Source organism: Anolis carolinensis, unplaced genomic scaffold, assembly GCF_035594765.1.
Source record: "Anolis carolinensis isolate JA03-04 unplaced genomic scaffold, rAnoCar3.1.pri scaffold_7, whole genome shotgun sequence".
NCBI classification, from domain to species: Eukaryota; Metazoa; Chordata; class Lepidosauria; order Squamata; family Dactyloidae; genus Anolis; species Anolis carolinensis.
In genome coordinates this window covers 8,174,732-8,197,756 of record NW_026943818.1, presented here as the reverse complement: position 1 = coordinate 8,197,756, position 23,025 = coordinate 8,174,732, and the positions used below count along the sequence as shown (strand labels likewise).

Here is a 23,025-nt window from a genome sequence, read left to right as displayed (position 1 = left end):
CATCTCCCCAAAGGGAGTCATGGCAGCTAATAATAATAATAATAATAATAATAATAATAATTTATTTTTGTACCCCGCCTCCATCTCATGGCATGCAGCAGGCAAAAATGTGACAAAGTAAAACCCAATAAACACAGTAACATGGTAAAATAGTAACAATAACATAACAAAACATATGTAGTATGAAACAAAACAGGAATTAACCGAAAGCGAACTGGGCCAAGGTGCAACAACGACAACAACAAAACTTTATTTATATCTCCGATAAGGACTCAAGGAGTGAAATTATAAACCCAAAGGTGTTTCTGAAATATCCACATGTAGCACAAAATGCATGTGTTACACTTGCTGTTGTGTTTATATTCCTGTCTGTGCCTCTGTTTGGAGGGTTCTGCCTCACTTTCTGTCCCTGTGATAATTGAATTTTTGGAGATTGTATCATAGATTTCGAAGGGATCCCCAAAGGCCATCCAGTCCAGCCCTGTTTGCAAGTTGGATGTTTGTAACTCGGGGACTGTGGAATATATATCTGTAGAAGGTCCAGGGTGGGAGAAGAAACTCTTGTCTGTTGGAGGCCAGTGTTAATGTTGTAATTAATCACCTTGATTAGCATCAATGGCCTTGCCAGGTTCATGTTCTGGCTTCTTCCTGCCTGGGGAATCCTTGGTTCAGAGTCGTTAGCTGCCCCTGATTGATTCATGTCTGGAATTCCTCTGTTTCCTTGCTTAGTTTTTTCCAACATACCTCCCAACCTCTGAGGATGCCTGCCATAGATGTGGGCGAAACGTCAGGAGAGAATGCTTTGAAACATGGCCATACAGCCCAAAAGACTCACAGCAATCCAGTGATTCTGGCCATCAACAAGACAAGAGTTCTTTCTCCCACCCTGGACATCATTCCACAGATATATAAGCCTATCTGCCTAGTTTCCAACAGCCCTCCCAACCTCTGAGGATGCCTGCCATAGATGTGGGCGAAACGTCAGGAGAGAGTGCTGCCGGAACATGGCCATACAGCCCGGAAAACTCACAACAAACCCTGCGATTCCAGCCATGAAACCCTTCGACGACAACTTTCCACACACTTATTCGTGTCACCTCTCAACCTTCTCTTCCGCAGGTTAAACATGCCCGGCTCTTTAAGCCGCTCCTCACGGGGATTATTCATAGCCTCCAGTTCTTTAAAATTTGTAAAATCATAACCTAATTTGATGTTTAATAGGCTTTTCCTTAGTCCCTCCTTATTATCCAAGATATTCACTTATCCACGGTTCTGCCGGCACGTTTAGCTTGGATAAGTGAGACTCTACTGTATTTTATTTTTATTATGTTACTGTGTATAATTGTGCTTTCCTCTTGATGTTTGCATCTGCTGATGAAGTGTATTTTGTATGTACAGTAGAGTCTCACTTATCCAACATAAACGGGCCGGTAGAACGTTGGATAAGCGAATATGTTGGATAATAAGGAGAGATTAAGAAAAAGCCTATTAAACATCAAAATAGATTATGATTTTACAAATTAAGCACCAAAACATAATGTTATACAACAAATTTGACAGAAAAAGTTGTTCATTACACATTAATGCTATATAGTAATTACTGTATTTACGAATTTAGCACCAAAATATCATGGTATATTGAAAACATTGACTACAAAAATGCGTTGGATAATCCAGAACGTTGGATAAGTGAGTGTTGGATAAGTGAGACTCTACTGTATTTTATTTCGCCTTGGCCTCATGTTAGCCGCCCTGAGTCCCTTGGGGAGATAGAGGCTGGGTATAAAAATAAAGTCATTATTATTATTATTATTATTATTATTAATAATAATAATAATAATAATAATTTGAACCCATTGCTCCTGGTCCTAGTTTCATGGGCAGCAGAAAACAAGCCTGTTCCCTCTTCCTTATACATACTTATACATGATTCTCATGTCTCAACCTTCTCTTCCGCAGGCTAAACATGCCCAGCTCTTTAAGCCGCTCCTCATAGGGATTAATGGTCTCTAGACCTTGGATCATTTTAGTCCCCTTCCAGCTTAGTATTTCTTTTGAGCTGTCACCTCTCAACCTTCTTTTCCGCAGGCTATAAACATGCCCGGCTCTTTAAGCCGCTCCTCATAGGGATTATTTATAGTCTCCAGCTCTTTAAGCCGCTCCTCATAGGGATTAATGGTCTCTAGACCTTGGATCATTTTAGTCCCCTTCCAGCTTAGTATTTCTTTTGAGCTGTCACCTCTCAACCTTCTTTTCCGCAGGCTATAAACATGCCCGGCTCTTTAAACCGCTCCTCATAGGGATTATTTATAGTCTCCAGCTCTTTAAGCCGCTCCTCATAGGGATTAATGGTCTCCAGACCTTGGATCATTTTAGTCCCCTTCCAGCTTAGTATTTCTTTTGAGCGGTGGTGCTATGTCGCCTCTCAACCTTCTCTTCCTCAGGCTAAACATGCCCGGCTCTTTAAGCCGCTCCTCATAGGGATTATTTATAGTCTCCAGCTCTTTAAGCCGCTCCTCATAGGGATTAATGGTCTCCAGACCTTGGATCATTTTAGTCCCCTTCCAGCTTAGTATTTCTTTTGAGCGGTGGTGCTATGTCGCCTCTCAACCTTCTCTTCCTCAGGCTAAACATGCCCGGCTCTTTAAGCCGCTCCTCATAGGGATTATTTATAGTCTCCAGCTCTTTAAGCCGCTCCTCATAGGGATTAATGGTCTCCAGACCTTGGATCATTTTAGTCCCCTTCCAGCTTAGTATTTCTTTTGAGCGGTGGTGCTATGTCGCCTCTCAACCTTCTCTTCCTCAGGCTAAACATGCCCGGCTCTTTAAGCCGCTCCTCACAGGGATTATTCATAGCCTCCAGCTCTTTAAGCCGCTCCTCATAGGGATTAATGGATCATTTTAGCCCCCTTCCTGCTTAGAGTCAGTATTATTTTGAACTGTGCTGCCCAGAATTGGACACAGTCTTCCCTCTACCTGGACACTAGACCCCTTTGGATGCAGCCCAAAATCCTATTGGCTTTTTGAGCTGCTGCACCACAGCCTTGGCTCAGAGTTCTCCAGCAAGGACAAAGGGAAGCAGGAGAGGGATGCTTCTATGGGATCTTTGGAGGGAAAAAAGAGCATTTCCAGAAAAAAGCATATTGCACAGCCCAGATCTGCCTCCCCCTCCCCATATTAAGTGACATTTTGGGGGTCCTACCTGAGTTTGCAAAGCAAGGAGATCCCAGAGAAGAAGAGCTTCCCGGAGAAGTTGCAAGGAGGAGAGAGAGCCAGCCCAGCCGCCACTCCCAAGCCACGCCCACGCCTCGAGGGGCGGGGCATATGCAAATAGCCAAACCCAAGCCACGCCCCCCTCTCTGCAGGACAGACCCCTCCCCTTCCATGACCACACTATGGCTTCTATGTCTTGTCCAAGGCGTTCACTGGGTTGCTGGGAGTTTTCCAGGCTGTCTGGCCATGTTCAGGAAGCATTCTTTCCTGACGTTTCGCCCACATCTATGGCAGACATCCTCAAAGGTTGTGAGCTCTGCTGGAAACTAGGCAAGTGGGGTTTATTTATATATCTGTGGAATAATGTCCAAGGTATAAGACAAGTGGGAATGTTGTCATTGGTATTGAATGGCCTTGCAGCTGCAAAGCCTGGCTGCTTCCTGCCTGAGAATTCAACCAATTCAACCAGAGAAGTCAGCCATAAGGTAGAAGAAAGAACTCTTGCCTGTGAATGTTGCCATTAGCACTGAATGGCCTTGCAGCTTCAAAGCCTGGCTTGCTTCCTGACTGTGAATGTTGACATTAGCACTGAATGGCCTTGCAGCTTCAAAGCCTGGCTTGCTTCCTGACTGTGAATGTTGACATTAGCACTGAATGGCCTTGCAGCTTCAAAGCCTGGCTTGCTTCCTGACTGTGAATGTTGACATTAGCACTGAATGGCCTTGCAGCTTCAAAGCCTGGCTTGCTTCCTGACTGTGAATGTTGACATTAGCACTGAATGGCCTTGCAGCTTCAAAGCCTGGCTGCTTCCTGACTGAATGTTGCCATTAGCACTGAATGGCCTTGCAGCTTCAAAGCCTGGCTGCTTCCTGCCTGAGAATTCAACTAATTCAACTAACTCAACCAGAGAAGTCAGCCATAAGGTAGAAGAAAGAACTCTTGTCTGTGGATGTTGCCATTAGCACTGAATGGACTTGCAGCTTCAAAGCCTGGCTGCTTCCTGACTGAATGTTGCCATTAGCACTGAATGGCCTTGCAGCTTCAAAGCCTGGCTGCTTCCTGACTGTGAATGTTGACATTAGCACTGAATGGCCTTGCAGCTTCAAAGCCTGGCTTGCTTCCTGTGAATGTTGCCATTAGCACTGAATGGCCTTGTAGCTGCAAAGCCTGGCTGCTTCCTGCCTGAGGATTCAACCAATTCAACTAACTCAACCAGAGAAGTCAGCCATAAGGTAGAAGAAAGAACTCTTGTCTTTGAATGTTGCCATTAGCACTGAATGGCCTTGCAGCTTCAAAGCCTGGCTGCTTCCTGACTTTGAATGTTGACATTAGCATTGAATGGCCTTGCAGCTTCAAAGCCTGGCTTGCTTCCTGCCTGAGGATTCAACCAATTCAACTAAGCCAAGCAGAGAAGTCAGCTATAAGTTAGAAATAAGAACTCTTGTCTCTTTAAGGTGAGTGACAATGTTGCCGTTAGCATTGAATGGCCTTGCAGCTTCAAAGCCTGGCTGCTACCTTAGTGAAAATTCAACCAATTCAACTTGTTCAACCAGAGAAGTCAGCCATAAGGTAGAAGTAAGAACTCATGTCTGTTTAAGACGAGTGCCAATGTTGCAGTTAGCATCGAATGGCCTTGCAGCTTCAAAGCCTGGCTGCTTTCTGCCTGTGAGGATTCAACAAATCCAACCGGAGAAGCCGGCCATAACAGACCACTTGATGAACCAATCTGGACACAGAATATGATTATTTGAGGACACAGCAATGTTGGACCACTCTCACAACCACCATGTCAGACTACAGAGAGAAGCCACTGAAATCCACAATCTCAACAGAAAGGAGGAAACCATGAAAATGAACCAAATCTGGCTACCAGTATTTAAAAAACTCTAGAAATCAGGATAGTAAATTAATAACAACAATTATGGCCTAGCAATAATGGTCAATGTAAGCATTTGTTGTTGATGGTGGTCATATTTTGATTTTTTTTTCCTATCAGGAGCTATGCGGATTCGAACCCCAGACCTTCGGGTCCACATTCGGCCGTAAAAAAATGATTTTACTCATTGCGCCACTGGGGGGCACTGTTTAAAATTGCTGACAGACATCTATTGAAGTCCGCCTGCTTTAAGATCTCGCGATGTTTGGGAGTCTTGCTTTGAATGCACTCTCTCGCCTCCCCTCTCCCTTCCGCAACGAGGTCTGTCAAACGACTTCTGCGCAGGCGCACTCCACCCTCAAAAAAAAAAGAAGCAACCCCTCTGCATGGCACACCCCTTGACAACAACACCCTTCTTGGCCCCGCCCCTTGGGCCCTTTCCCCCTCCGATGCCAATCATCCGTAAGCCCCGCCTCCGTTTTCATTTTTTCGTTTCCTGCGTCCCGCCCGCCTGGAATATTGACCCCTTTCCGTTTGGGAGGCGGGCACTCTCCCACCGCTCCGCCCCCCCCTGTCAGAAGTGGGCGGGGAAACCTGTGTGAGGGGGGTTGCCGCCATCTTGGATAAAGTCTGTGTGTGTGTCTCTGTGAAGGGGGGAGGAAAACCCGGAGGTGGCGGCCGGAAAGGGAGAAAGTACGAGCGATAAGAATTAAAGGAGAAGGAAGAGAAGGCGGTGGAGGAGGAGGCCGTCGCTTGAGAGGAAAAGAGGCAGGCCGTCGCCGTCGCAAAGCGGAGCCAAGCTGCCCAGTCACCGCCATTCCTTCGGACCCGGGTGAGAAATCGAGGCCGAGGCCTGAGGCCTAGCTGCCCTTGTGGCGTTGCTTGGCAACGGGGCGGGGGTCCCTTTGGTCCCGCCCACTCCGCCAGAGGCCTCACTGTTTTGCCCTGGAGGCCTAGGCCTCGACCAAGCCTCAGGGCCCTTCCACAGCCATATATATAAAACCCGGAATATCAAGGCACTATATCTGCTTTGAACTGGGTTATCTGAGTCCACACTGCCATATATTCCAGTTCAAAGCAGGTAATGTGGGATTTTCTGCCTTGATATTCTGGGATACAGGCCTGTGTGGAAGGGCCCTGAGTCCACACTGCTATATAACCTAGTTCAAAGCAGGTAATGTGGGATTTTCTGCCTTGATATTCTGGGATACAGGCCTGTGTGGAAGGGCCCTGAGTCCACACTGCTATATAACCTAGTTCAAAGCAGATAATGTGGGATTTTCTGCCTTGATATTCTGGGACATAGGGTTGTGTGCAAGAGCTCTGAGTCCACACTGCCATATAACCCAGTTCAAAGCAGATAATTTGGGATTTTATTCAACTGTGTGGAATGGGCCCTCAGATAACCCACTTCAAAGCAGATATTGTGGATTATCTGCCTTGATAGTATGGTTTATATGGCTGTGTGGAAGGGCCCTTAAACCACCCTTCCACACATCTGTATAAAATCCACATTGAACTGCATTATATGGCATTGTGGACTCAGATAACCCAGTTCAAAGCAGATATTGTGGATTATCTGCCTTGATATTCAGGGTTATATTGCTGTGTGAAAGGGCCCTAAACTATCCTTCCACACATCTGTATAAAATCCACATTGAACTGGATTATATGGCAGTGTGGACTTAGGGCCCTTCCACACAGCCCTATATCCCAGAATATTAAGGCAGGAAATCCCACAAGATCTGCTTTGAACTGGGATATTTTGAGTCCACAGTGGTAAATGTGGTATTAAAAACATGCACAGTCTAGACTTACGAAAGGTGATGCTTAGAATGCATCCGCACCAGAGCTTTCTATCTCCACTTTTTCACCATGCATCATTTCGCCACACCGTCATTCTGTTTTACTTGCAGTCTATAGGAGATATGGACATGTACATGAAATGTATGGGGGGACACACTGCATCTCATGAAAACTTCTCTCATTCATATATATATATATATATACACACACATACATACACACACACAAAATATATATATATACACACACACACACATGATCTATGCCTTCTTTCACAAAGTGAGAGGTTTCTCATTGTGTTTGCACACAAAAGTGTCGCTTTACACAGTATAGAATGAATTCTATTCAACACCAATGGAACTACCATGGCTATTTTTTTAAAATTAGGTAATAATAATAATAATAATTTTATTTCTTACCCGCCTCTCCTCGAGGTGGATCACAGCACAGTCAAAACACACAAACATTGCAAAAATTCTAAAAACACCCATATTAAATATGTAGTTTTATAAAATATACATGTTAAAACGTTATTTCTATACAATACATATTAAATACACAGGACAGAGATTAAAACATAGGACACGAGTTTAAAATTCATGCTTAAAGCTAGCTTGGGCAGTCCTTCTGCCAGAAGCAGTAAATTCTTCAGATGGGTTTTAAATGTTGATAAAGGGTCTGTGGACCAACCTGGGTTCAGATCCATCAAGCCGTGGAGAAGCCGTTGTAGATCAAACCAACCAACATCCATAAATACTTTTAACTTTTATATATATGTACTAGCTGTGCCTGGCCACGCGTTGCTGTGGCGTTGTCTGGTGGTGTTGGTGAGAACTTGTTGTGGTAGTGGTGGTATTGAATGTCTGTTGTATGGTTGTCTTTATGTTTAGTATGTATTTGGTTGTTTGTGTACTGTGAAAGTGGTGAGGGTAGAGGGGGATCTATGTCCCTGTGTAGTATTGTATAAGCAGATAATATAAGATTATAAATGGGTAATATATCTGTGTGGAAGGGCCTTGAGTCTGCACTGCCATATAATCCAGTTAAATCAGATAATCTGTATTTTATAGGCAGTGTGGAAGAGGCCTGAGGCCTAACTGTGCCTGTCCCCTGGGCTGAGTAGGTTGCTAGGAGACCAAGTGGGCAGAGCTTAGCCTTCTAACTGGCAGCAATGGGATAAAAACAATTATTCCTTTCCCTCTAATTAGGACTTTATTTTTCTTTTCTTTTTGTTGTATGAACGTAGAGGCATGGATGAGGGGTTGTGTTGCCAAGTTTAGTGTTTCTGGGATGTGTAGTTTTGTTGTTTTGTCCTAGGCTGAATTTTTTTATCCTTTTATATATATAGATAGATGGCTTGGGTGTTAAGCAGTTTTCTCTGATCCCTGTAGATTGTTGGGATACAGGTGCAATTCAGGCTTGTCTGCTTTGTATGCAGGTTTCTAGCCTACTCTGTGCCAGTTCAATGGAACACGCCTCTGTGAGGTGTTACTGAGATGTGTCTGAGAGACAGCAGCCTTCATGGCCACTCTACCCTCCTATGCAGGTGATAAACAAACGTTGCAGGAAGCCATACTGTAGGATGCTTCATACATGGTATGATACATTCTGAAGTAAGGGGAACATGGTTATGCCACTGCAGTGAGTGTTGCAAAACAAGCGCTTGCACAACTGCGTGTATTAGAAGTATGTTATTTATTTATAGAAATACATGTGTGCATTTCCGAAGAAATAGCCATGCTTTTGGAGCCTATTTCATTCTATCGCACAACTGCACAGATATGCTTCATACCTATCAGTTTGTACTGCATCTGGGTTTATATCTGTTGGAGCTCATACTGAAATACAAACCAGGTTGTCTTCAAGGTGCGGTCACATTCTTTTCTCCTTTTTTACAGGTGTCCTTTTGTGGCCTTGTTTGCAATCTAGGCACTGTGTAATAGAATGGTATGCAACATGGTAGAGTACAGGCAGCCCCCAAGTTGTGAATAAGAGAGGTTCTGGAGGTTTGTCCTTGAGCTGAATTAAGTTGTGTGTGTCTACATATAGCTTTTATATATATATAAGCTTTAGATAGCATAGGGAAGGGTGAACACCCCTGTGGGGTTTCCTTTGCTGTCTGTGTCCAAGGATTGATGATAAAGTTCTTCAAAATAATAAGAGATCATCTCTTTAGACTTGAATCTGAACTCGGAATGGTACTGCTTTCTACTTTTCAAGCATCAGCTCTTAAATGGCTGAAGTGCCACAAAACCTTTAATTGAGGTATGCTAGGAAACACATTTTGTGTTCAGCGTCCTCCCCATTTTTTCCCATCCTGTATGTAAACAGTAGATTCTTAATGGCATTTACCTCTTTACATACTTATTTATCCTGTGAAGTAAGATTGTATATGAGCAGTCCAGATTGGTATGGCAGGAAGCACTTAAAAAAAAAAGAAAATATAATAAAAGCATTTACCCATAACAGGAAAACTATTTATATCACTTCTCATAATTTCTAGTTAGAAAAATACTAATTTCTATGTCTGTCAATAGAAAGCTTTATCGTTTGGAACTTATAGAAACTTTGAATGGCCACCAGCTTTCTTGGTCACCTTGCCGTTTGGCTTGTCTTCCCTGTGGTTAATTTAACCATTGTTGAAACAAGCCATAGTTGAAAGTTAACTTGTTCCAAATAAGATGACACTAAAACGAAGCACAGCTTGTTGGTTTTGGAAGATGAGAGAGGGAGGATTTTGATGAAAACCAGAAGCGTAAACTGTCAGGTTCTTCTAATAGTTCACTTAATCTAGTAGCTGACAATTATATCTGTGTTGTGAATGATGGTTGGAAAGAGTTAACAAAACTAAACGGCATAAAATGTGCCTGGTATGGAGCTGGCCTGAAATAATGTCATTCATAAATACCCATCATGTATAGTCTTAAAACAGTGCTGTTGTTGTAGTATAGTGTTTATGTTGATCAGGTGATGGAACAGTGTGTGTCTTGTGTTAGCTGAGGTTTTTTCCCCCCTGAGAAATGAAAAAAAGACTTAAATTGAAGAAGCTGGTGAAGATGAATGAACTGCAAGACAACCAGAACTATGTAGACCTTTGAGATTGGATATCCTATTTCTAAAATGTCAAGATAACAGTGGAATCCAAAGTGACTGACATGCAAAAATTGACAATTTCGCACTACTAGGCTTTGCAGGAAATTCCGAAAATAACCCTGTACCTGGGAAATTGGGACTCTGCATGATTCAGTAATCCGTGTGTATGTCCGTGTGAGTTTAAAGACTTCTCTTTCTAAGGATTTCCAAATCCTTTGCAAATCTGAACACAATTGTGCTTCTCAGGAGGATTATGAGCAGCCCTCTTTGGGGAATTTAGTCCGGCGTAATGCAAAATCTTCTTTTGGGTTTGAAAACTGCCATTGTTTATACTCCAGGTAACAGGCTGAGTTTCCCTGGGAAGCTGCTCTCCAGCAGAGTGAGTGTGTGTCTTTGAATAAAACATGGAGATCTAGAAACCCAAAGTGGGGGGAATGCAGCACAATGCATTGAGCATGGCAAGAGGTTTACTTCCCTCCTCTCTCTCCCCACATTTAAAAATATGAAGGGATAGGAAAAGAGAAGTGTGTTGAGAGAATCCTGTGGTAAATGGTAGCTCATCTTTTTGGGACCTTCTCTGCAGCTTGTGGCTCAATAACACCAAGGGGTTTTTTTAGCAATGCTGGGGCAGCCAATACCTTTCCAGAAACCTCATCTATTCACAGTATTGCAGGCCTCATTCAAATAGGAAGAGATGGTAAATAAACTAGTGTTTCCATAGCTTTTTACTGTCTGCTAGCCATTGAAATGGTGCTGATTTTGACCACAAAAGATGAGCGAAAGATAACCTAGGTGAATAAAATTCCACATCTGCTTTGAACTGGTATATATGACTAATTGTCATGTTTAAATTCATTTTTTAATGTGGAATGTTATTATAATGTGTATGTTATTGTCATTTTATACTTTTGATATTATGAAGAAACTGTGGCATTGAATGTTTGCCGTTTATATGTATGTTAACTGCCCAGAGTCACTTGGGGAGAGAGGGCGGTCTAGAAATAAAGTTTTATTATTATTATTATTATTATTATTATTATTATTATTATTATTATTGTTGTTGTTATTATATGGCAGTGTGGACTCAGATAACGTGGTTCAAAGTAGATATTGTGGGATTTTCTGCCTTGATACTCTGGGTAATATGGATGTATAAGGGCCCCTAATTTCTTACATTTAATTTGGGGAACTTTCAACATGCAGTCCATGGTTTAATGTTGCATGATGTTCCATATAATCCTCTTTTCCATGATTGATCAAGGTCCACCTTTCCTCTCTGGACCACTTATTTAGAATAGCAGTCTTCTATTGTGTATTTGTGAGATAGAATGAAGCAGAAAAAAGAGTGAATTGCACAAAAAGAGCTGTGCCATCTTGCTGTTTTTTTGTTTTTTGTTTTTGCTTGCTATCATTACAGTCTCTGAGAAACTTCCTGATTTATTTTTGCCCAGTTTAGCAAGAAAAGAAGGCCTGTTACATCTTCAGTTTTGGAATCATTGAGTTGTAAGGAAGGGACTCCCTCTTTATTTTTTATTTTTGGGGAGAAGAGTATTTTCAAAGCACGGGTGATTGAATCTGTGGATACTGGATGTCAACTGGATTTAAGTGAATCCAGTTGCTCTTTTTAGTTTTATAGATCCTGTATTAACCCTGTCTTCTTTTTTCCTCTCTAGTGCCACAATGGCAACTGCACCTTACAACTATTCCTACATTTTTAAGTACATCATTATCGGTAAGTCTAACTATATTCCACCTTTTTAGAAACGAAAACACCGTATTATCTCATAGTTGGTCTCTGTAGTTGATAGCATGTCAAATATAGCATTAGGAATAGCCCCAAGTCATTTCCGAAGAACTAACTTCCTTTTCTCCCGACTTCTTCCCTTTTAATAGGGGACATGGGTGTAGGAAAGTCCTGCTTGCTCCACCAATTTACAGAAAAGAAATGTAAGTATGCGTGCAATACTTAGTAATGCTAGTAAGTTTCAGTGTGGGTTTGTTTTTTCATCCCAACACTATTATTATTATTATTATTATTATTATTATTATTATTATTATTATTATTATTATTGGTTGATTTAGGCTTCTTCCATCGTATGACTTGATAGTAAAGTTTACATAAGTTGTTATCGATCAAAATGTGACATTTTTTTGCATTCGTAGTACAGCCCATAGCTTGCTAGAGAATGTAGGGGGTTTTAGTTCAAAAAGTGATATATCGATGCGTTGTTAAAGGCTTTCATGGCCAGAATCACTGGTTTGCTGTGAGTTTTCTGGGCTGTACGGCCATGTTTTATGTCTTGAGGCACTTGTATAAGTACCGTTTTGTAAGCTGCATTGAGTCCCCCTCGGGGTAGAGAAAGGTGGGGTATAAATAAAGTAAATAATAATAATGTTCCAGAAGCATTCTCTCCTGATGTTTTACCCACATCTATGGCAGGCATCGGAGGTTGTGATGGTGGAAACTAAGCAAGTGGGGTTTTATATCTGAATGTCCAGGATGGGAGAAAGAATGCTTGTCTGTTTGAGGCAAGTGTGAATGTTGCAATTGGTCACCTAGATTCACATTGGACAGCCTTGCTGCTTCAAAGCCTGGCTGCTTCCTGCCTGGGGGGAATCCTTTGTTGGGAGGTGTTAGCTGGTTCTGATTGTTTCCTGTCTGGAATTCCTCTGATTTCTGAGTGTTGCTCTATTTCTGCCGTTCTGCCCCCACAAGCCTAATTGCATATTCATTTTTATTTCAGTTGTAGGGTTTACTGGAAGTGTAATGCTTCAGAGTATACTATTTCTTTTTTAATGTACTGGCATTGTAGGCTTAAACTGTGAGGTCTTGATATCTCCAAGTCTGTGGTTGGAAGCACTTGGTCACATGACTCTCTCCTTTTCTCTCTCTGGCAATAGTTATGGCGGATTGTCCCCATACAATTGGTGTTGAGTTTGGTACAAGAATAATTGAAGTTAGTGGCCAAAAAATTAAGCTGCAGATCTGGGATACGGCAGGACAAGAGCGATTCCGGGCTGTCACGCGGAGCTACTACAGAGGAGCAGCAGGGGCGCTTATGGTCTACGATATTACTAGGTAAGTAAGGCTTCTTTCCATGTTAGGATGCCTCTTGTGCATCGCTCAGCTTGGCTTCCTGTTTGGGGGAGGAAAGACATTGCCTTATGTTCTCTGCCACCCCCTTCAATGAAATAGAATATAAGCTGGCATATTAATCACGTTGGAAACCTTTGAAATATTAAATTGTTATATTTCTCTCTCTCTCTCTTGCAGAAGAAGCACATATAATCATCTAAGCAGTTGGCTGACGGATGCAAGGAACCTAACTAATCCAAATACTGTGAGTTTGGCTATTTAACAATAATTGCATTACAAGTTGAAGTTATAGAACAAAATTTGAAAAAAAAATCTGTTCCCAGTTTGAAAGTATCATTTCCTGTGTAATTATGTGGTCCTTGTATTGTCGGAGGCTTTAATGGCCGGGATCATAGGGTTGCTGTGAGTTTTCCGGGCTGTATGGCCATGTTCCAGAAGCATTCTCTCCTGATGTTTCACCCACATCTATGGCAGGCATCCTCAGAGGTTGTAAAGATGCCTGCCATAGATATGGGCGAAACATAAAGAGAGAATACTTCTGGAACATGGCCATACAGCCCGGAAAACATACAACTATGTGGTCCTTGCTTTGAAAGTAATTCTAATACTCCAGAGACTTCATTTTTGTGCCTGCCATTTTTAGTCTTTCTTTCTTTTTAAATTAATATTATTGAATATTTTCAAATACAGTGCAAACATATAAAATTGGGGGAGTGTGATGGAAAAGGGGCATTTTTAGTCTTTCTATATGTTTTGGTGGTTTAATAAACTTTTTCCATGTCGTTATAATAGAACCAATTAGGTAATGATATTTTTAACCCAGGAACAAAAATCATAGTGTTGCATAGTCCAGTTAGTTGTTGTTTGCCTGGCTTTTCTTTATTTTCTAGTAGGAATACAATCAATATGACTTTCATATTGGATCCTTTTTTAAGCCACTAGTTGTATGGAAGCATGCTGTTTGATAACCCAAAGGCATCACTTGAAGAGCAGGTCTGGTGTAATGGTTTGAGTATTAGATTATAACTCTGGAAACCAGGATTTGGTGGCCCCTCGTCTATGGAACTCCCTCCCCAGTGAAATTAGATTTGCCCCCTCCTTTCTGGCCTTCAGAAAAAACTAAAAATGTGGCTTTGGGATCAGGGTTTTGGTCAATAATGAGAATTTTTAAAATTGTTTTATTTGATATGTTAATTGGGTTTTTATATCAGGATATGATGTTTTAACTGATGATGTATTGCAATGTGATGTATTTGTATGAATTTTATATGTATGCGGCTTTGAATCCCACCCACGGGAGAATAGCAGGATGGAAATGAAATAATAATAATAATAATAATAATAATAATAGACTGCAAATTAATTTAATGACGACCCGGACTGACCCTGGAATATGACCTGGATTATGTGATTGTAATTCTTGTTTTAATGTTATGTTTTGATTGGTTACTTTTAATGTTTTTGTTTATTCATTGATGTGTGTATACATGTGGCACTGAATTGTTGCCTTTGTAAGGCCACCTTGAGTCTCCTTCAGGGTTGAGAAAGGCGGGATACAAGTATGATAAATAAGTAAATAAATAAATTTGAATCCTTCCATGGACAGTCGCCTAGGGCAAATGTCAGGATTCCTGGTGTCTTGCCTGGTTATATCTTAAGAGTTCCTGCCATGTGTACTCTGTGCGTGCACAACAAGCAGTGGCCACAACAAATATGTATCCCATTTTGTTCCCCAATGATGTGACTACAAGTCATGACAGCAAGTGGCATTCTCTCAGCCTCAGAGAAAGGCAAGCAAGTCCCCTCTGAACAAATCCTGCCCATAAAGCCCCACAATAAGAGCTGCCTTAGGGTTGCAGGAAGTTGACAATGACTTGAAGGTACAAAACAACCACCACCAGTTGCACCAACTTGCCCAAATGACATTGGCTTCATATCAAACAGATGTGACTTTTAACCCCTACCCTCAGTGCTTTTAAAATGGCATTTCTCAATTAGATCAGATAAGCTAACTTATCTGAATCTTCCAACTTTGCATCTGAAATGGGGAGTTGTTGAGATTCTGGACTGCAATTGTCTTAGTTCTGAGTAGCATCAGCTAGTTTGAGTTCTTCCAAGTCTTGATGGGAAGCACATATTCTTTCTCCAAAGCAGTGTCTTTGAATCTATTCGTATTGGGGTGCCACGAGACTTTCCCCTCACTCTTTGATAACAATTAAACACAGTTAACTTCCAGGAAATGACGCTCATCTGTGGTGTTGTGTTTTCCCTTTCCTCCTCCGTGGCATTTAAGAGCGAATTGTACACATTGGGTCCCCATTCTGTTGGATCTGGTCTTTGCAGGCATACTTCTCGCCAGCCAAGCTGGCTTCCTCTTTCTCTATCATTTCACAATTCAGCCTTCCCACGAAACAGAGTGGCCCCCAAAGTGATGTGAAACTCTTGTGTCTTGTCCTGGAAACAGGTGATCATTCTTATAGGAAACAAAGCAGACTTGGAGGCCCAGCGGGATGTGACGTACGAAGAAGCCAAGCAGTTTGCTGAGGAAAATGGTGAGTGTTGGCAATGGCGGCAAAGAGAAGTACCAATAATAATAACTATTATTATTATTATTATATTATTATTATTATTTTTATATCCCACCCCATCTCCCCAAAGGGACTCGGGGCGGCTTACATGGGGCCAAGCGCAGGATAAACAGACAGTGTAAAAACACAACAATAAAACAAATCAATCAACAATAGAATAGATCATAAAACGAATAAGATCACATAAAATAGACATACTTTGGTAAAATCCTGGGTTGGGTCCTAAAAGGAACTGGGCCAAAGAAAGTGCCAACTGCGTATATTGTATATACACATAATATTGATAATATAATGTAATACAATGTAACAAGACACTATTATAATTGTATATTATATAATACATGTAATATTACTAATAATACTAGCTGTGCCCGGCCACGCTTTGCTGTGGCGTTGTCTGGTGTTGTTGGTGAGAAATTGTTGAGGTAGTGGTGGTATTGAATGTCTGTTGTATGGTTGTCTTTATGTTTAGTATGCATTTGTTTGTTTGTGAACTGTGAAAGGACACTGTTTATGTTAGATTAGTGAGACTACTGTATATTTATAATCTTATATTATCTGCCTAGAACTGCCCCTTCTACACAGCTGTATAAAATGCACACTGAAGCTAATTATCTGGCAGTGTGGACTCAAGATAATCCAGTTCAAAGCAGATAATATAAGATTCTAAATGGGTAATATAGCTGTGTGGAAGGGCCTTGAGTCTACACTGCCATATAATCCAGTTAACATCAGATAATCTGTATCTTATAGGCAGTGTGGAAGAGGCCTGAGGCCTAACTGTGCCTGTCCCCTGGGCTGAGTAGGTTGCTAGGAGACCAAGTGGGTGGAGCTTAGCCCTCTAACTGGCAGCAATTGGATAAAAACAATTATTCCTTTCCCTCTAATTAGGACTATATTTTTCTTTTCTTTTTTGTTGTATCAACCTAGAGCCATGGATGATGGGTTGTGTTGTCAAATTTCGAGGTTGGGGGGCCTGTAGTTTTGTTGTTTTGTCCGCTGCCCTGATGCCATCACTCTTTTATATATATAGATTGCAGCATAGTGGTATAGTACAATCTAGTAATATATAATGCTTATATTGTGCTATACCAATAATATAATATATTGTATGTACCTATCACTTGTAAGCAACCCTGGGGTGAGAAGGGTGGGATATAAATGTCGCAAATAAATAAATACCGTGTTTCCCCGAAAATAAGATAGTCTTATATTAATTTTTGCTCCCAATGATGCTCTAGGTCTTATTTTCAAGGGATGTCTTGTTTTTCCATGAAGAATTCACATTTATTGTTGAACAAAAAATGAACATTATATACTGTACAGTAGTTGTCATCATAAACCAGCATAACCAGACAAACTGTGAATCCTATCAAGAATTTCTTGTTACTACCAATATTTCCATGTACAACACTTTATAGTACGTACATTTATCGATCCTGCATGCTCTGGTGTTCTGTTTGGCGGGCATGCTTCCAAACACAAACAGTGCGAGGTCTTATTTTCAGGGGAGGCCTTATATTTAGCAATTCAGCAAAACCTCTATTAGGTCTTATTTTCTGGGGATGTCTTATTTTAGGGGAAACAGGGTATGTACTTGGGATTTCTAACCTTGCTAATATTTCATTTTGTTTTCAAACAGGGTTGCTGTTTCTCGAAGCCAGTGCAAAAACGTAAGTGGTGTAATCTCTAGAAATGCATTGATTTCACTTGCAATGCATTAAATCTGTTGACTGACAGAATAGTCGTTACAACTATGCATCATTCCTTTGGTTTATGGAATATTGGGTCAACTGCATGCATGTGCACTTGCCTGGTTTTCCAACAATTCTTCACATCTCCTCAGTGTATGCAAAAGTGTTGCCTCCATTCTTTTGGAGGCTTTATTCATGCATCTCGACAACTTTTTATGCTATCCCTGATCCATTGAAATTCAGGGTTGTTGTGTGTCTTCTGGATTGTTATCTCTGATCCATTGAAATTCATTTGGCTGTCAGGCTTTCCTCTCTTCAAGCCAGCTTCCTGTGTCTGACCTTTGCTTCTTAAAATATTTATGGAAATATTAAGTGATCTCAGTTGCTGAGGGCTTGGCAAAGGACGGTTTTCATCCCAGAGTTACTCCTGGCTGAATATCACGCCTCACAATTCGTGGCCACTCGAGGAACATGCTTTTTTGTGTTGAAGGAGTTGGTAGTTCTGACAAATTGAGGGCCTAGGATTGCGAGACGGGGTTGACATGCCAGTCCCAACTCAATGGAGAAAGTTGTAACAGTTCGAAATGAGGCATTTATTTGGTTTCTGAATTTGAGGGTTTTTTGTTCTGACAGTGGTGTTGTATGGAGTAGAAATTGTTGAGCAAGTGAAAACTAGGGACACGGTTGTGTTTTGTGTAGTGGATGCAGAAGCCAGTGTTTATATGTGATAACAATGGCCTTTCAGGTCAAGCGAGGCTCTTTCTTTTATTTTTTATATAACTTTATTTGGTTATGCAGATAAATTATAATATTTATAATTTTTTTCATATATTGGTACATTCCTATATTCAATCCAATGACTTTTCTGTTGATTCCTGCCTTCCTACCCTTTGAATTCCTATATTTCTATCCAATTTAATTTCTATCCAATTGAAAAATGGTATGAATATTGATCAGATTGTATGCTACAAGGTTATATCACGGAAAGGGAATAAAATGTACTAATGGGTATATAAGGGTCTTTCTTTGGAGGCGAGATAGATCACTGTTTCTTAAACTTTGGGGGTCCCCTTAGTTCAACGTTGGGGTCCCAAAATATTTGGAAAACAATAAAAGGCTCCTGAACACTGCCCATTTACACGAATCTATTAGCATCAAATGTACAGGTTTAACAGCGTACTCTGCAGAAGATGTTTCCATCCACAAAAACGAAAATTGGCCTGTTTCGCAAGCCTTAGGAGCCCCCGGTGGCATAGTGGATTAAACTGCTGAGCTGCTGAACTTGCTGACTGAAAGATCAGTGGTTTGAATCCAGGGAGCAGAGTGAGCTCCCACTGTTAGCCCCAGTTTCTGCCAACCTAGCAGTTCAAAAACATGCAAATGTGAGTAGATCAATAGGTAGTGCTGGTTTTGACCTATAAAGCCCTAAATGGTTCTGGCCCAATTTACTTGTCCGAACCCATCTTCTCCTATGAACCAGTAAGATCACTAAGATCTGGAGAGGCCCTGCTCTCGGTCCCACCTGCCTCACAGGCGCGGGCCTTCTCAGTGGTGGCTCCCCGGCTGTGGAACACCCTCCCTGGAGATATCCGACAGGCTCCTACCCTGCTGGGTTTCAGAAGGGCTGTGAAAACATGGTTGTGTGCCCAAGCTTTTGATGAGTAAAGTCGACATGGCCTGATTTAAGGATGAAGCATGAGGATCTTGGACAAATGGAATTAATTATATGTTTTTAAGGTTTTTATAATGTATTTTAACAATGTTATTAATGGATTTATTATTAACTTCGCCCCGGTGGCGAAGTGTGTTAAAGCACTGAGCTACTGAATTTGCAGACCGAAAGGTCGCAGGTTCAAATCCCAGGAGCGGAGTGAGCGCCCGCTATTAGCACCAGCTTCTGCCAACCTAGCAGTTCGAAAACATGCACATGTGAGTAGATCAATAGGTATCGCTCCGGCGGGAAGGTAATGGTGCTCCATGCAGTCATGCCAATGGCCACGTGACCTTGGAGGTGTCTACGGACAATGCTGGCTCTTCGGCTTAGAAATGGAGATGAGCACCAACCCCCAGAGTCAGACATAACTGGACTTAACGTCAGGGGAAACCTTTACCTATATTATATCATTAGCATAGCACAATAATATCATTATACATTATTATATTGCAGTATACCACTATACTGTAATATTATTAGTAATATTACATGTATTGTATAATATATAATTAATATTATTATACTGTATTACTATTAGCATTATATTGCATTACATTATAATATTAGTATCAATATTACATGTATATATTATATGATTACCATAGCACAATATTATGAGATTATATAGTACTATGTTGTTGCTGGGGGGAGGAGCCCCCAACTGATGGCAAGTCTTGGTAGTGTAAATTAATTTGGTTGTAAGAACAGCAAAATTTGATGGTAACAGCAACACAACTATTGTTCCCCATCTATTCTGCATGGATGTTGCTCACGGCGCTTCCTCCTTTCCTTTCCGCTCCAGGGGGGAGAACGTGGAGGACGCCTTCCTGGAGGCGGCCAAGAAGATCTACCAGAACATCCAGGACGGGAGCCTGGACCTCAACGCGGCCGAATCGGGCGTCCAGCACAAGCCCTCGGCCCCTCAGGGCGGGCGGCTAACCAGCGAACCCCAGCCCCAGAGAGAAGGCTGCGGATGCTAGTGACCTCCATCCCTCGGCTCCGTTTCCCGATCTTTCACCTCTGTTAGGAGCCCCTGGGCTTCGGTTCCCCCCTCTGTACATCTTTACCGGGTTTAATCAAAAAACTCCTGAGGCGACAGTTTAATACAGTACTAAACTGCTAAAAACAAACAAAACAAAACAAATATAAATACATAAATAAGAGAAACTTAGATGTAATCAGGTTATCAAAGGCAAGTAGAGTCATATCCTCTCCCTGCATGGTAAATCTAGAAGTCTTTAATGCCCCCCTTCCCTCCTTCCCATGTTTGTCCTTGTGAATAGATGTCACCAATTCATGATTTCTTAACAAAACAAAACAAAACCCAGAGCACTGGATGCTGGACCTCACGATTTTTACTCTTCCTCCGCTTCCTCTTCCTCTCTGCAGGGCTTTTGTCTCTCTTTCTCTCCGTTAAGGTTGAACTTCATTAGCTTCTGCTTTTCTTCCCAAATTGGTCCCTTTTCGAAGGATTTGCTGTGAGACGGCTTGAAGGGTTGTATGGGATGATTTTGCCTGAGGTTTCTTGTATGGGAACCTTCCCTCTTGACGTTGCCTCTTCCTCCTTTTTAAACAAAACACTTAGCAGAACACAAACATGTATATGTTTCGAAGGAACCTAGCTAACTATGATTTTAATGAGGAAAATGAGTGACTGCCATTGAAAATTAGAGATTTCTCTCCACTAATGCTCTGCCCCGTCATCTCCATCCAACCTGTTGTTTCCATTGATCCCGTGCAATCGATTCCGCTCTTTTTCCTTCCATTTTCACCCAGCTTTCCCTTTTTCCTGCCTTATTATAGCATAGGAAGGCTGGGCTCTGTGATGGCGGCACATCTTAACGCTTTTACGGCCAACTCGTCCCTTCATTGCACCCTCTATAAAGATTCCAGGCTTATATTTGTGGCATTTGACACTACAGCAGCAAACGGGCTTCACGTCCTCCTCGTCCTTCTACATACACACCTGTCAGGTTGAAGCCACCCCACTATTTTTTTTTTTTAAAAAGAGGGCCACCAATGGTTATTAAGCATGTCCTGTAATTATTAATACAATAAAAAACATCCTTGTCAAGACACTAAAAGCAAGGCCGTGTTCCAATATGTCAAAAGGGCGATCAACCAGCATATTTGTACAGTCGATGTTAAATAAAAGCCAAAACTGGAATGTGCAAAATGATTATAATATTATAGTGTTTTGGTAACCTGTGCACTGTCCCTTCTTGGTGTGTGTCCCCTTTTATTTTCTTCCTTTGGCTCTGGTTAGGTTTCTTCCTTTTTTCCTTCAATCTAGGATTCTTATCATAGGTGAGTGTTACACAAAACTGCAGCTTTCTGAATTTAAATTGCACCAGGCGGGGTGTTTTTTTTTTTTAATGATGTTGATGATGATTTGCCCAGGGACCACGAGCCGTTGTTGACGTTCAGTTTGGGCAAAAGGCCGTCGCTTCCGGCAACTTCCTGGCGGTGCAATACCCCCCCCCCCCCTTCCCCTTCTTCCTCGTGTTCCCCAAACTTAAAAGATTCGGTTGGTCTTTTGTTTCTGTGACAGGACTAATTTGGGCTGCTGTACTCATCATTTAATGTAACAATGCTATTATCTAAATATTTGTAAATAAAGTACCTATATCTAGATACAAGGGACAAGAGTTATTCTTTGGGGATGTAAACACTTCCAGGAGGCGAAACTAGATATATTCTTTCCATATACTGTATATACTCAAGTATAAGCCTAGTTTTTCAGCCCTTTTTTTAGGACTGAAAAAGCCCCCCTCGGCTTATACTCGGGTGAGGGTCCTGGCTGGCTTATACTCGAGAATATATGGTACATTTATTATTTTTCTCTATTATTGTTGGTATTATTACATTTATTATTGTACTCTATTATTGTTGATACTATTACATTTATTTTGCTCTATTTTTATTATTAATACATTTATTATTTCACTCTGATATTATTATATTTATTATTTTACCTCTATTTATTACTACATGTATTTGCCTGTATTATTATTAATATTATTATTACATGTATTATTTTACTCTATTATGATTAAAAGGATCCATAAGCACATTTACATTGAAGAAGATGAGAATAATAATTTAATCAGAGTTGGACAGTCTTATCTTAAATTAGAGCTTGATGTAAATATTCAAAAACATTTAACCTCAATTAATGTAATTTTATTGGTATCTGTTTTTATTTCTGAAATTGACCACCCTCGGCTTATACTGGAGTCAATGTTTTCCCAGTTTTTTTGTGGTAAAATTAGGTGCCTCGGCTTATATTCGGGTCGGCTTATTCTCGAGTATATACAGTAATAATATGTAACAAAATGTGAAAAATGTTTTCTTCCTGATTCGAAAGTGTTATCTTCTTTTTAAATTGTGTGGTGCTTGCTTTGGAAGTAGTTCTTCTCCAGAAACTTCATTTTTGTGGCTGCTACAAACTACAGTAGAGTCTCGCTTATCCAACATAAACTGGCCGGCAGAACGTTGGATAAGCGAAAATGTTGGATAATAATGAGGGATTAAGGAAAAGCCTATTAAACATCAAATTAGGTTATGATTTTACAAATTAAGCACCAAAACATCATGTTTTACAACACATTGACAGAAAAAAGGCAGTTCAATACTGCTCAGTCGTTTAGTCATCTCCAACTCTTTGTGACTTCATGGACCAGTTCAATACACGGTAACGTTATGTAGTAATTTCTGTATTTACGAATTTAGCACCAAGACATCACAACATTTACTACAAAAATATTGACTACTAAACGACAGACTGCGTTGGATAATACTGAACGTTGGATAAGCGAGACTCTACTGTATTTTGAATTGGTTGAGACTCTAGAGATATTGATTGAAAAATTAGAGTAAAATGTGCTGCAGGATGTCCATCCCACAAATATGATGTTTTTACAGTTTAATAATTTTTTTCCCTG

At 41.0% G+C, this 23,025-nt stretch overlaps 2 protein-coding genes across 2 annotated transcripts in view; one reads left to right on the top strand and one right to left on the bottom strand.

Annotated features, from left to right (window-relative positions):
* Positions 1-3,325, bottom strand: part of gsn (gelsolin) — a 117,574-nt gene extending 114,249 nt beyond the window's left edge. Inside the window, exon 1 of the mRNA XM_062958987.1 lies at positions 3,203-3,325. The gene's annotated coding sequence lies outside the window, so the exon portion shown is untranslated. The remainder of the gene's footprint in view (positions 1-3,202) is intronic.
* Positions 3,326-5,657: 2,332 nt separating this feature from the next.
* rab14 (RAB14, member RAS oncogene family) lies at positions 5,658-21,720 on the top strand. Its single transcript, XM_003230142.4, has 8 exons — positions 5,658-5,921; positions 11,662-11,720; positions 11,882-11,935; positions 12,890-13,067; positions 13,263-13,329; positions 15,550-15,637; positions 17,316-17,346; positions 19,884-21,720. Exons 2-8 carry the CDS (start codon positions 11,669-11,671, stop codon positions 20,059-20,061), a joined length of 648 nt encoding a protein of 215 aa, XP_003230190.1. The 5' UTR covers positions 5,658-5,921; positions 11,662-11,668; the 3' UTR covers positions 20,062-21,720.
* The last annotated feature ends 1,305 nt before the right edge of the window (positions 21,721-23,025 follow it).